The sequence below is a fragment of the Marmota flaviventris genome, chromosome 5 (genome assembly GCF_047511675.1).
Source record: "Marmota flaviventris isolate mMarFla1 chromosome 5, mMarFla1.hap1, whole genome shotgun sequence".
NCBI lineage: Eukaryota > Metazoa > Chordata > Mammalia > Rodentia > Sciuridae > Marmota > Marmota flaviventris.
The window spans coordinates 71277070-71291586 of NC_092502.1; the positions used below are offsets into that span (position 1 = coordinate 71277070).

A 14517-nucleotide genomic window follows, 5' to 3' on the forward strand; every position below is an offset into this window, starting at 1 on the left:
AACAATCACTGTTTTGTCAATGGCAGGTACCATTATCAGATACACTGGATTTATTTTTTAATATTGTTTTTAGTTGCTAGTGGACCTTTGTATAGATATATAAGTATTGAAAATCAAACCCAGTGCCTCACACATGCCAGGCAAGCATTCTACCACTGAGCTACAACTCCAACAGATTTGTTTCATTTTTAACTGAAAACAATTTAGTCCAAGTCAAGAACATGAAGGCGATAATTTGCTACCAAAGGGGATAGCCACACATATATAAATACAACACATACTTCTACTAAAGTCTTAAATTCTTTTCAGCAATGATTTAGATTTCATCTAAGCTATTTCCTCAGTGATAACCTGGGATGCATCAGATAAACCTTAATAGTATAATTTCTTCTATTTAAATATGTCATTAATTTATGCATTCCTTGTTGAATGCAAAAGGAGGGAACAGGTTATTGATAACATTAAGTAGTCTCTGACATAATGAAATAAATTCAAATTCTTTTATTCTGATGATATCAGAATTTATCTTACTTCTCTCTAGTATTCTGTGCCAAGACGCAATGACTTTGAGTACACTTTATTCCCAAAAGACCAAATTCAACAAGAAAAGGGTTTACTAATTTTCCTATCAATCTATTCTACAGAGATCAAGGGCTTCTGAGAGACAAAGAAAAAGTTGACATGCCCTTTTTATTGTTCAGTTTGGTAATAAAAAAAAAAAAAAAGCTATTTCCTTGCCTTATATAGCAAATAAAAAACATCAGGAAAGAATATTTTCTGACTCTTCATTTCCGTTGGGCACAATTCAGGTAGATGGTAGTCCTAAAACATCTTTTCTTCCCATCATGTACCATCACCTAATGCCCTCTTCAAGCATGGCACATTCTAATAGAATTTGGAAAGACTGCATGTATTTCCCGGAAATTACAAAAGGGAGTTATAGATTTTTGAATGTTCATGAAAGTGTTGACTATAAAAAGAAGAAATTTCAGTGGTCTATCAAATTAGCAAGAGTACCACTGGTTCTTTTTTCTTTCTTTCTTTTTTGATCAATGGACTTTTATTTTATTTATTTATATGCAGAGCTGAGAATCAAAACCCAGGGCCTTGCACATGCTAGGCAAGTGCTCTTCTACTGAGCCACAACCCCAGACCCTACCACTGATTCTTCACATAAAATCAGACATACTTCAAAATTAGTATGTGTTACAAATTCCCTTTAATTTTTCTTCTTCTTTTTCCAATGATACTAGAGATTAAACCCAAGGTTATACATGCCAGTCAAGCACTCCACCACAGAGCTAGCCCTAGCCCCTTCCCCTTCTTTTTTATTTTATTTTGAGACAGGGTCTTGTTACATTACCCAAGCTCGCCTATAATTTATCTTCTGCCTCTGCTTCCAGGTGGCTGGGATTAAAAATTTATGCCATCATGCACAGCCCTTTACTTATTCTTCTAGACAAATTTAAAAGGATAAATTTTAAAGAAGTAGCTTTTCTGACTTTCTTTCTAGGAAAGAGAAGCAGGATAGTGATTATCTGGACCTAATGAAAGGATTCTTAGTACACCACTTAGCTCTTTTAATTCAGGGAAAATTGATTTTGGCTTATAACCTACTGTATTTTCTTCTTCCATAACAAGAATAACTTCTACAACCTGCATAGGTTCCTCACTGATAATGAATAACTTTTACTTATATTTACACACATACATTTTCTGTATATTTAGGTTCCGAACATGTATCTTGAAAGTGGAGGGAAGCTGGGGATATGCTCATTGGTAGAGTGCATACTTACTATGTCAGACCCTGCATTCAATCCCCTGCACTAAGGTTTGGGGAAAGAAAAGGGGATTTGAGGTCAAAATTATTGTCCATTGAAAATGATCATAACCAGGCATGGTGGCACATACCTGTAAATCCTACCTACTCAGAAGGCTGAGAGAGAATTGCAAGTTTGAGGTCAGCCTGGACAACTCAGTGAGATCCAGTTTCAAAATGTAAAATATAAAGGACTGGAAGTGTAACTCAGTGGTAGAGCACCCGTGGGTTCAATTCCCAGTAATGGGGTGGAAGGAGGGGAAGCATATGTTAAAGTACAATTATTATCACACACAGGATTAAGGCCTTTCACAGAAATACTTGAACACACATTCAATTTATGAAAAGGGCTCAATGAAACATTAAAATCTATGATAGGTGACATATTCAACATAATGGCACTACAATTATCTTAAGAGATACCTATCCAGATAGAATATCAGTTAAATAAACTTCTAACAGTCCTTATAATTTACAATAGTGGGGCTGGAAGGGTGGTGGTGGGAGGAATCAACATTAGACATGAAAAAAGGAAGGGATTAAAAAAAATGATGACAACAATTTCAGCTATCTAGCTAACCCCTCAAACATACACATACTGCACACAATTCCACCTCTCTTGGTTCCATTATTAGATTTATATCTCTACTGCTCTTTAGCAAAGAAAGAGCAACCAAAAAAAACTTCACTGGGTTAGACAATGACAAAAACACATAATAAACACTTTCTCAAATAGCCCTTGAATTGAAAGAAAAGCCCACTTCTCTGAAGAAAAAAAAAAAAAAAACTATTTAATTCACAACTTGTAAAAATGTAGTTCTCTCTCAGTGGCTCAGGAGGTCGAGGCAAGAGGTTCATGAGTTAAATAAAGCCAGCCTCAGCAACTTAGCAAGACCCTGTCCCAAAATAAAATATAAAAAGGGCTGGAGGGGCTGGGGTTGTAGCTCAGTGGTAGAGCACTTGCTTCGCATGCGTGAGGCTCTGGGTTCGGTCCCCAGCACCACGTAAAAATAAACAAATAAAAAAAGAATAATAAAGATATTATGTCCATCTATAACTAAAAAAAACTTTTTTAAAAGGGGGGAGGGGCTGGGGATGTGGCTCAAGTGGTAGCGTGCTCGTCTAGCATGTGTGAGGCACTGGGTTTGATTCTCAGCACCACATAAAAATAAAATAAAGATATTGTGTCCACCTAAAACTAAAAAAAAAAAAGAAGGGCTAGAATGCCCCTGGTTCAATCTCCAGTACCAAAAATAAAATAAAAATATAAAGAAAAATGTGGTTCTCTGGGGTTTTTTGTTTTTATTTTTACTTAAGACTCCAGAAATTTTAATTTAATGCTGTAGAGTTTTGGTTTCCTTTAAAGAATTAATTTTAAGAGTATACAAATCTTATTAAATTATAACATGACAAACTTCTAATACTGTGACAACTGTGCTTTTGTCCCACTTTTGAAGTGTTTATAAGGAAAGAGTTGACTATACTTTTATTTCTTTAATCTTTATAATAACAATGAAAAAACCTATTAAGCATCCCTATTCTACAGATAAAAAAACTGAAACACAGAATTCTATGTCTCAAGTTTCATTCAATAAGAGGTAGCACTGCAATTTGACTCAGAATCTATGTTCTTTTCATTGTGCTAGGGATTCAACCCAGGGGACTTCCACATTGCTACACCCCCACCCCATTTTAAACATTTTTTATTTTAAGATGGTGTTTTGCTAATTGCTGAGGCTGGCCTCCAACTTGGGATCCTCCTGCCTCAGTCTCCAAGAGTTGCTGGGATTCTAGGTGTACACCACCATGCCTCTTGACTAGATTCACTGAAGAAATGGTATATTTGGGGCTTGGATTGTAGCTCGGTGGTAGAGCGTTTCCTAGCACACATCAGGCACTGGGATCATTCCTCAGCACCACATAAAAATAAATAAAGTAATGGTATTTTGTTCATGTACAACTTTTTAAAAAAGAAAGAGAGAGAGAGAGGGAGGGAGGGAGGGAGAGGGAAGGAAGGAAGGAAGGGAGGGAGGGAGGGAAAATTTTAATTTTTTCTGGTACTGGCCCTCTACCACTGATACAAGGTCTTGATAAACTGCCCAGGCTAGTCTCACTCCTCTGACTCAACCACATAGCAGGGATTACAGGAATGCTCCATTGTGCCCTGCAGAAATGGTAATTTTAAGTAGACAGAAAAAAAACTTTTCATATATCAAATTTTACTACCAAATGCAAAAACTTGGACTGTCTTATTTCTAACTATTTAAAACTTTATAAAAAAAAATTTTATAGTTGTAGATGGACAGAAAGCCTTTATTTAATTTGTATATGGTGCTAAGGATTGAACCCTAGCATGTGCGAGGCAAGTGCTCTGTCACTGAGCTACAACCCCAGCCCTTAAAACTTCTTAATATAACTCAAAGTATACAAATTTTCCCCATTTTGGGGGGGATACTGGGAATTCAACTCAGGGGTACTCAACCACTAAGCCACATCCCCAGCCCTATTTTTGTATTTTATTTAGAGATAAGGTCTTAATTGAGTCATTTAGAGCCTTGCTTTTTGCTGAGGATGGCTTTGAACTTGGCGGATCCTCCTGTCTCAGCCTCCTGAGCCACTGCGTCTGGCCCTTTTTGGCTTTTTTCCCACACAATATTTTTCCATTTCAAAAATTTTATTTATTTTCAGAGAGGGGTTGATGGGAATCAAACCCAGAACTGTGTGCATGTTAGGCAAACATTCTACTAATGACTTTAAGTGCCATACTTTTTTGGGGGGGCATACTAAGGATTGAGTACCAATAGTGTTCTATCTCTAAGCTACACTCCCAGTATTTATTTTATTTATCTTTTCCTAGTCTATTTTGAGACAGGGTTTCAACTAAGTTGCTGAGACTGGCCTTGAATTTGTGATCCTTCTGCCTAAGCCTCCAAAGATGCTGGGATTACAGGCACACACCACTGCCTGGCTAGTGTCATAACTTTTTAAAGGCTTTTTTTTTTTTTTCAGCACTAGGAATTGAACCCAGTGCCTCTCATATGGAAGGCAAGCACTCAGCCCCTAAATAAAAGTTACAAACCCAGCCTTTCATTTTGTTTTTTAGATAGGGACTTTCTATGTTGCCCAAGCTGGCATCGAACTTGTGAACTTCCTGCATCAGCCACCCAAGCAGCTGGGATTACAGATGTGCACCAGCATACCAGGCTACAATTGATCAGTACTCTTAAATGTATGTGCTAGAACTTATTTTATTTCTTCCTCTACTACTGCACCTGTATATAATCTCCAATTTTCAGAAATAACATCGCTGTCAGCCAGGTACCATGGCAGACAACTGAAATCCCAGAGGCTTGGGAGGCTGAGGCAGGAGGATGGCAAGTTCAAAGCCAGTCTCAGCAACTTGGCAAGTCCCTCATCAACTCAGTGAGACCCTGTCTCTAAATAAAATACAAAAAGGGGGGCGGGGGGGGCTGGGGATGTGGCTCAGTGGTTAAACACCCCTGGGTTCAATCCCAGGTACCAAACCAAACAAACAAAAAAAACAACCACATCACTGTCACAAATGTACTTCAATACAAAGCTTTTTTAAACATTTGCTATTGTTGTAATTACTGGATCAGGGGAATGAAAGTCTCTTAACATGTAACAGTGTACAATCTACCCTTCTACTGTATATAGTACTCATTACAATGTACATCATCAGCATTTAGTCTGTGTGTGGAAGGAAGGGTTACTGGAATTTAACCTAGGGGCCCTGTGTCACTGAGCTACATCCTCAGCCCCTATTTAAAATTTCAGGAAGATTCCAAGCTCAAGCCAAACTTCCCAACTTAGTGAGACCTGTCTCTAAATAAGGAATGAAGCTCAGTGGTAAAGAGTCCCTGGGTTCAATCCTCATTATCACTAAAAGAGAGGGAAGATGCTGGTGAAATGGTTTACTGGTGAAGATCGGGCTCAGGATGTATCTCAGTGGTAGAGTGTTGGCTTAGCATATGTAAGCGAAAAAAATGGGAACTTAAAAATTTTAAGTTGGGCTGAGGTTATATGACTCAGTGGCAGAGCACTTGCCTAGCACGTGTGAGGCACTAGGTTTGATCCTCAGCAGCACATAAAAATAAAGGTATTATGTCTACCTACAACTAAAAAAAAAATTTTTTTTTTTTTAAGTTTCCTTATTCTTTGGTTCTTTTTTGTGCATTTGTCTATTGGGACTGGGGTTGTTTGGGTTTGATTGGGTTGGTTTGTCTGTTTTTGCAGTGCTGAGGGTTGAACCCAGGGGCACTCTACAGAAGACAAATTCACTAAAGAAATGGTAAATTTTATTTTTTCTGGTACTGGAGATTGAATCCAGAGGCCCTTAACACTGAACTATAATCCCAGCCCTTTTTATTTTTTATTTTGAGACAAGAGTCTCACTGAGTTGCCTAGACTGGGCTTTCAATCCTTCTACCTCAACATCCCAAACTGCTAGAATTACATACAGCTGTGTGCCATTGCACATGGTGAGATATTTTTTTTTCCTCTTAAGTTCTTCACATTTTAAACATTAACCCATTTGATTTTCTTTTTTCTTTTAACTCTTTCATTTTCTTTTTTTCAACACTTTTCATATTAGATAATTGAGATCTAGGGCCGGGTGCACACTCGCCTGTTATCCCAGTGACTCAGGAGGCCAAGGCAGGAGGACTGCAATTTCAAAGCCAGCCTCAGCAACCCAGCCCTAAGCAATCTAGCAAGACATTATCTCAAAATTAAAAATAAAAAGCCTGGTGATGTAGCTCAGTGGTTAAGCACTCCTGGGTTCAATCTGTAATAGCCCCCCCGCCCAAAAGAAAGTTGAGATCTGACAAATCTTCCCTTTATTTATTTTTTTTTTTCGGGGGGATGGTGCAGGGATACTGGGATTGAACTCAAGGGCACATTACCACTGAATGACATCCCCAGCCCTAGTTTGTATTTTATTTAGAGACCAGGTCTCAGTGAGTTGCTTAGTTCCTCGATTTTGTTGAGGCTGGCTTTGAACTCCTGCCTCAGCCTCCAGAGTCACTAGGATTATAGGCATACACTGCCAGGCCTGGCTATAGTTTAGTTTTTAGTCTCTCAAATTGTTGAGATTATAGGCATACACTACTATGCTCAGCCAACCTAATCCAAAATAACATAATCAACAGACTAGTTACCATACCAAGGAATATTTAGGCTCAAAGCCCCAACCTTTTTCCATTGTCATGATGTCTATTTCAGACTAAGGGAGATTGTTCCTTTTAAAAGGAATATGAGCTGGGCGTGGTGTCCCATGCCTATAATCCCAGCAGTTTAGGAGGTGGAGGCAGGAGGTTCATGAGTTCAAAGTCAAGACTCAGCAACTTAGCGAGGTCCTAAGGAACCCAGTGAGACTTGTCTCTAAATAAAATACAAGATAGGGCTGGGGATGTGACCCCTGAGTTCAATTCCTGGTTACCACACCCCGCCAAAAAAGAATGAGTAATCTCTTCAAAAATAGATCATCTTTTTTTAAAAAAATTTATTTTTTAATTGTAGTTGGACACAATACCTTTGTTTTATTTTATTTATTTGTATGTGGTGCTATAGATAGAACCCAGGGCCTCGCACCTGCAAGGTGAGTGCTCTACTATTGAGCCACAACCCCAGGCCCCAAAATGGAAAGTCTTAAGGGGAAAAAAAAAAAAAAAAGTGTTTAGCTTGGTATCAAATATCCATTCCATTACCTTTTGAAATAGTTAGTGCTGGAGACCACTGTGACCGTAGAATATCGAGACAAATGCTGCCATTACTGTTAATATTTGGATGATAAATTCTTGTTGTAAATGCAACCTATAGAAAAAGGAAAATTTTTGTAAATTTGTTTAATAGTATCACACAGAGCACATTAAAAATAATTATCATATCCCAATTACCTTAGGTGGTTTGAAGGGATAATCTGTTGGGAAATGAATTGTCAAGAAAAATACTCCACCCTGATAGGGACTGTCATTCTGTTAATGATAAAGAAAAGTGGAATTAAAAGGAATAAATTACATAAACTATTTATTCTGAAATTAATCTCAATACTTACTGGCCCCATTATTGTAGCTTGCCAATGGAACACTGAAAAAGAACAAGAAAAAAATCACCATGTATCAATCTCCACATTGTACCTTATCAAGTAAGTCATCATTCCCCATCTAATCCATATTCATGTATAATCCATTCATCCTTCCTTTGTTTTCTTTCTTTCTCCCCTAACCCCTTCCTTCTTTCCTTCTGTACCAGGGATCAAATCCAGGGGTGCTTAATCACTGAGCTACATCCCCAGCCCTTTTTATTTTGAGATAAGATCTGGCTAGGTTATTTGGACTGGCCTAGAACTTATGATCCTCCTGCCTCAGCCTACTGGAGAGCTGGGATTAAAGGTTATATGCCACTGAGCCTGGCTAAGCCACTTTTTCAAATGAATGAAAAGAGCACACCATTGCAGGTATGTCATATGATATGGCAGAACGGCAAAAACTGGAATAAAAAATACTGAGAATGACTGCTAGGCATGGTGGTGCATGCCTACAATCCCAGTGGCTCAGGAGGCTAAGGCAGAAGGATTGAAAGTTCAAAGTTGGCCTCAGCAATCTAACAAGGCCCTATTCAATCAATCCCTGGTACCAAAACAAAAGAAAAACAAAAACAAAAAAAGAGAGAAGAATGTATCCACTTCAGAAATCTCTATGAGGCTCTTATTACTTTTTTCTAAGCTACTTTAAAATCTCTGACCTACTCCCTAGCCAGTTGTACTTAAATCATCTTGTATTGTTAAAGTGTGTGGTCTGCCCTGCTTGGTATTAAACACAGTAATTATTAATGCTGGACAGGTCAAAATTTAATAATGTAAATGAGATTTTCCACACATGTACATATTTAGTCTCATAATTTATTTTATTTATCTTTTTTATTTATTTTTATGTACTGCTCAGGATTGAACCCAATGCCTCACATGTGTGAGACAAGCACTCTACCAAGCTATAACCCTAGCCCCAGTCTCATAATTTATTTTATTTATTTATTTTTAAGTATTTTATTTTTATAGTTGGACACAATACCTTTATTTTATTTCTTTATTTTTATGTGGTGCTGAGGATCGAACCCAGGGCCTCACACGTGCATGCTAGGCGAGCGCTCTACAGCTGAGTCATAACCCCATACCCTCTCATAATTTGTAATTTATAATATCAGTTTTATCTTTAAAATAATCCTCATACTTAGTGATGCCCTAAGCAACTCCCTGGTACCAAAATCATCATTGTCATCATCATTATTTTCCTTTATAGTAAGGAAAGAGAAAAAAGAAATCAGGAAAAAAAAAAACATTCTTAATAAAATCAAGGAACTGGGGTAAATAGTTCAGCAATAGAGCGCTTGCCTGGCATATGTGAGGCACTAGGTTTGATCCCTAGCATCAGAGAAGACAAGATAATCTCATTCTCATACTCATTTCTGTTTTTTGTTGTTGTTGTTACTATTTTATTTTGGTACCAGGGACAGAATCCAGGGCACAACCACTGAGACACAATCCCCGCCAAGTTTTTTTAGGTGCTAAGTTCCTTAGGGTCTTTCTCTTTTTAAAAAAAATGTATACAATTTTCTTATACAAATGTTTCTGCCAATCACAATCATTTTTTTAATTGATAAACATTACCAATTTTTTGTGGATTTGTCTGATGTTACAAAACAGAGTCATTCAAATATCCTCCCTTCAAACAAAATTAGAAGATATAGGGGGAAAAGCTACATTGAATCATATTAGAAAAAAAAGGGAAATTATTACTCAACCTATATGGTAAGATCATTTAATAAATTATTTTAGATAGTAGTAAGCATGTAATTTAGACATTAAAAATATATTAGGAAAACCTGGCAAGGTGGTGAGCACCTGTAATCCCAGCAATTTGGGAGGCTGAGGTGAAAGAATCACAAATTCAAGGTCAGCATCAGCCACTTAGAGAAGTCCTAAGTAATGTGGTGAGACCCCTTCTCGAAATAAAAAATAAAAAGGGCTGGAGATGTGGCCAAGCATTTTAAGTGTTCCTGGGTTCAATTCTCCATACCAGAAAAAAAAAAAAAAAAGACTGTGGTAGGTAAAGCACTCTTGAGTTTCATCCCTGGTCCCAAAAAATAAATAAACAACTAGATGTAATTAATTAACTATTTTACCCCACAAAAATACACAGAAGGAATGAAGGAGGGGAGAGGAATAAACCAGAACAATGAAGATAATGCCTAGCACAGGGGGTTCAAAATATAATAGAAAATGACTGAATGGCTTCTTTCATTGGAAACTAAAAGTATACACTCCCTCCTTTCCTTAGCAAACTATCTCTTAAAACAAGATAACTTTAAGAGATTGTATAATACAGAGCTCCCCAGAGGCAGTGTTATGCTGTTTTACTCCATAATTCCTTTTAAATACTTACTATCATCTCCAACAGGACCTGCAGAACACTGTGCTGGAGGGTCCCTTGCCAGGTCATTTAATTCCTTAAGGAAAAAAAGAAAAGAAATGTATTCAACATAAATGTAACTACATCGTGACTAAATTTTCATTGTTACCAATATTCTGTCCTACTTACTGTTGAAGCTCTTAAGGATCATTCCTTCAAATGAGGATTAGATAGACAGTGAATTTTAAATTGAAGTTACTTTGGACTCTTAAATGCAACTGTATGCTTTTAAAAGTGAGAGGGTATACCTCAGAGGTAAGGATGCTTGCCTAGCAAGCCTAGACACCTGGGTTCAACCCCTAGCACTGAAAAAATAGAACAGTTTTAAAGTGCGGCATTTTTGCTTTGTTTAGAATTTAGTAGGTAAATATAGAACTAAGAGCTGGGCAAAGAGCTACATGCCTGTATTCACAGCAACTCTGAAGGCTGAGGCAGGAAGACTGAAAATCTGAGGCCATTCTGTCTCAAAGTAAAAAAATAAAAAGGCCTGGGGGGTAAGTTCAGTGCCCTTGGGTTCAAATAAATAAATAGATTAGATAGATAGATAGATAGATAGATAGGGGGTTGAGCTTGACATGGTGGCACATACTTGTAATCCCAGCTACTCTGGAGGCTGAGGCTGAAGGATCTCAAGAATAGCCTCAGCAAGTCTGCAAGACCCTATCTCAAAAATGTGAAAAATAAATAAAAGGACTGGGGATGTAGCTCAGTAGTAAAGTGCTCCCAGATTCAACCTCCAGAACTGCCCCCACCAAAAAAAAGAGGACTGACTGAAGTAATAAAACCCATCATAGCTGGGCGGTGCAGTGGTGCATGCCTATAATCCCAAGGGCTTAGGAAGCTAAGGCATAAGGTTCTCAAGTTCAAAGCTAGCCTCAGCAAAACCAAGGTGCCAAACAACTCAGTGAGACCCTATCTCTATATAAAATACAAAATAGGGCTGGGGGTGTGGTTCAGTGGTCACATGCCCCTGAATTCAATCCCTGGTCCATCTGTCCCCACTACACACACACACACACACCCCACCATAAAGCTTTATAGACTGATCTACTTAAGTAATGTTCTACAATCAGATGTAGCTCTTTAGCTGTTTTTGTTGTTTTAGTTTTTGGTATTGGGGATTGAACCCATAGGCACTTTACCAGTGAGCAACAACCCTTTTGATTTTTTAATTTTTAATTTCTAATTTTGAGACAGGGTCTTACTAAGTTGCTTAGGGACTTGCTAAAATGCTGAGGTTGGCCTCAAACTTCTGATCCTCCTGCCTCAGTATTCTAAGTGGCTAGGATTACAGATATGCACCTGGGTGCCCTTACTTCCTAGCTAAACTTGAGAACAGTTAACAGTGGGTATGCCTGAATAATTATAAGGCAGAAAATCATACTACTTTCCCTTGGCTTGGTTTTTTTCTTTTGTAATACCAGAATTGAACCCAGAGCAGGCACATGCTAAGCAACTCCTACCACTGAACCACATTCCCAGCCCTTTATTTATTTGTTTATTTATTGTGTGTGTGTATGTGTAGTATTGGGGACTGAACCCAGGGCCTTGCTAGACACTGTATACTTTCAGTACCCTTTGTTTTGGTTTCTGATTAAAACAAGTTCTGAAGAAAAACTAGTTTTAGAGTATACTTTACAAGAACAGCAGCAAAATCTAATATTTTTGAATGCTATAAACTATTTATAGACTTACCAATGTTTTATAAAAGTATGGTTTTAGTACTCCAAATATTATATACTAATTTGCAACATTTTTTTTTTCTGGTTTTGGTGTTTGGTTTTGAACAGTTTGGTTTTTTGTACTGGGGATTGAACCTAGAGGCATTTTACCATTGAACCACAACCCCAGCTCTTTTTTTAAATTTTAAGACAGGGTCTCACTAAGTTGCTTAGGGCCTTGCTAAATTGCTGGGGCTGGCTTTGAATTTGCCATCCTCCTGCAAATCCCAGGCCCCCAAATCACTGGGATTACAGGTGTACACCACAGCACCCAACACATATTTGTTTCTGAGAGTTGTCAGAGTTAAAGTTATTCAACCAGTCACTTTACTAAAACTATTATGCTCTTTACTCCTATGTGTAAACTTGGAGTACAAAGCATAAGTGGAGACAAGTCTTGGAAAGAAAAAAAAAAAAAAAAAAGGTGCTGAGACTTGAGATCTAAAACATTTCCTGAAGTATTTCAGTTTTTAGATTTTGCTTCCCTACAGATTTTCCACCCATTTCAAGAAGAAATATAATTACTGTATAATTCCCATTCCCAAATATTCCTTCAATATAAGTCAGTATAACTAAGAACTATGGCTTGATTTAAGACACTGACTGCTATAGCAATAGGCTACTATTAAAATATAATTTGAATTTAACAAGCTATTCTGAAGTCTTGCCATGTTCATTAAATGGAATTTCACTTCTGATTTAGCCTTAATCTTTTGCTCCTTTCAAACTGATTTACCTTTTTTTAATGCCAAATGATATCAAGGTTTGACCTCAAGAACTAAGATTTATCTAAGCTGAATTTACAATCCATCAGTACATTTCTTGAGTCAGTATGATACAATCAATTTTAAAAAACTTACTCAAATGTCGGTTAATATACATTTAATACACTCATTGAACACTTCTTTGGTTCAAAGGCAGATATGCATGATGCTAAGTAAAAGAAGCCAGACAAAAAAAGCTTACATACTGTATGATTCCATTTATTTGACATTCTAGAAAAGATAAAACTATAATGACAGAAAGCACATCACGTCAGGCAAGGTGGCACACACCTGTAATCCCAGCAACTTGGGAGGCTGAAGCAGGAGGATCATTGAGTTCAAAGCCAGCCTTAGGGGCTGGAGATATAGCTCAATGGTAGACCACTTGCCTATCATGCACAAGGCCCTGGGTTCAATCCACAGCACGATGACCACCACCACCACCCAAAAAAAAAAAAAGCTTCAGCAATTTAGTGAGGCTCTAAGCAACTTGTGGCTCAGTGGTTAAGAGCCTCTGGAGTTGATCCCTAGTAACCCCCCAAACAAACATAGATCAGTGTTTCCAGAAGTTGGAGATAAGAGTGAGAGTACTGGTTTCCCGCTAGGAAACTAAGAAATAAATGTTCTTCCCTACTCCAGAAAGAAGGGAACCAGGGAGGCCTTAAGGAACTTCAGACTAAGATATGCAACAAACTTTAAGGAGGGTTCTTGGGATTGAACCAGGGGCTTCGCCAAACGACCAGCTGGACTGGCTGCTGGACTGGCTGAAAGTCAGGCTGACCTTGGGTACCACCGTCTTTCTGTGGTTCTATCTCATCAAACAACATGATGAAGATGTTTTAGAGTATAAAAGAAGAAATTTGGGGGGAGTAAACTTTGGAGATACTAATATAGTTTGTTCCATATAATGATTATTGAAGATCTTCTGGATTCACCAATCTATTGAGTTTCAAATGTCAGAGAAAGTTATATGTGAATGTGAAGTCAAAATTTGTGTTTTGCTTGATTAAATGAAAATACTTCTATGTTCTGCAAATAATACATATTATGAAAACATGTAAAAAAACGTGTAAGGTACATTATTAGAAATTCTTTTTTTTTTTTTTTAATATTTATTTTTTAGTTATCGGCGGACACAACATCTTTGTATGTGGTGCTGAGGATCGAACCCGGGCCACACGCATGCCAGGCAAGCGCGCTACCGCTTGAGCCACATCCCAGCCCAGAAATTCTTAAATATGGAAGACACAATCTTATAACAAGGTCAGTGGTATTTTTAAAAATTCATAAAAGGACTTGTTCTAGGGGCTGGGGTTGTGGCTCAGTGGTCGAGTGCTCACCTAGCATGCATAAGGCGCACTGGGTTCGATCCTCAGAACCACATAAATGTAAAATAAAGATATTGTATCCACCTAAAACTAAAAAATAAATATAAAGAAAAAAAGAGTGAGTGTACTGAATACAAATGGACAGGAGGAAAATTTGGGGGTGATGGAAGTGTTCTGTATCATAATTTTGGAGAGTGAACAACTTACATATACTTATCAAAACTCAAACTGTATAATTAAAACTCTAACTTAAGGGGCTGAGGCTCAGCAGTTAGCACACTTGCCTGGCACGTGTAAGGCCCCGGATTCGATTCTCAGCACTGCATATAAATAAGTAAATAAAATAAAGGTCTATCAACAACTAAAAATTTTTTTAAAAAATTTTAGCTTAAAATT

The 14517-nt window shown here is 37.6% G+C and overlaps 1 protein-coding gene across 3 annotated transcripts in view; it reads right to left on the reverse strand.

The window, feature by feature from the left end:
* Ube2d2 (ubiquitin conjugating enzyme E2 D2) overlaps positions 1-14517 on the reverse strand; it is a 65207-nt gene that overhangs the window by 15429 nt on the left and 35261 nt on the right. For all 3 annotated transcript variants that reach the window (XM_027927556.2, XM_027927555.2, XM_071612316.1), the window contains exons 2-5: positions 10282-10345; positions 7896-7927; positions 7738-7815; positions 7549-7654 (exon numbers count right to left, since the gene is read on the reverse strand). In XM_027927556.2, coding sequence (XP_027783357.1) covers positions 7549-7654; positions 7738-7815; positions 7896-7927; positions 10282-10345 — 280 coding nt within the window. The remainder of the gene's footprint in view (positions 1-7548; positions 7655-7737; positions 7816-7895; positions 7928-10281; positions 10346-14517) is intronic.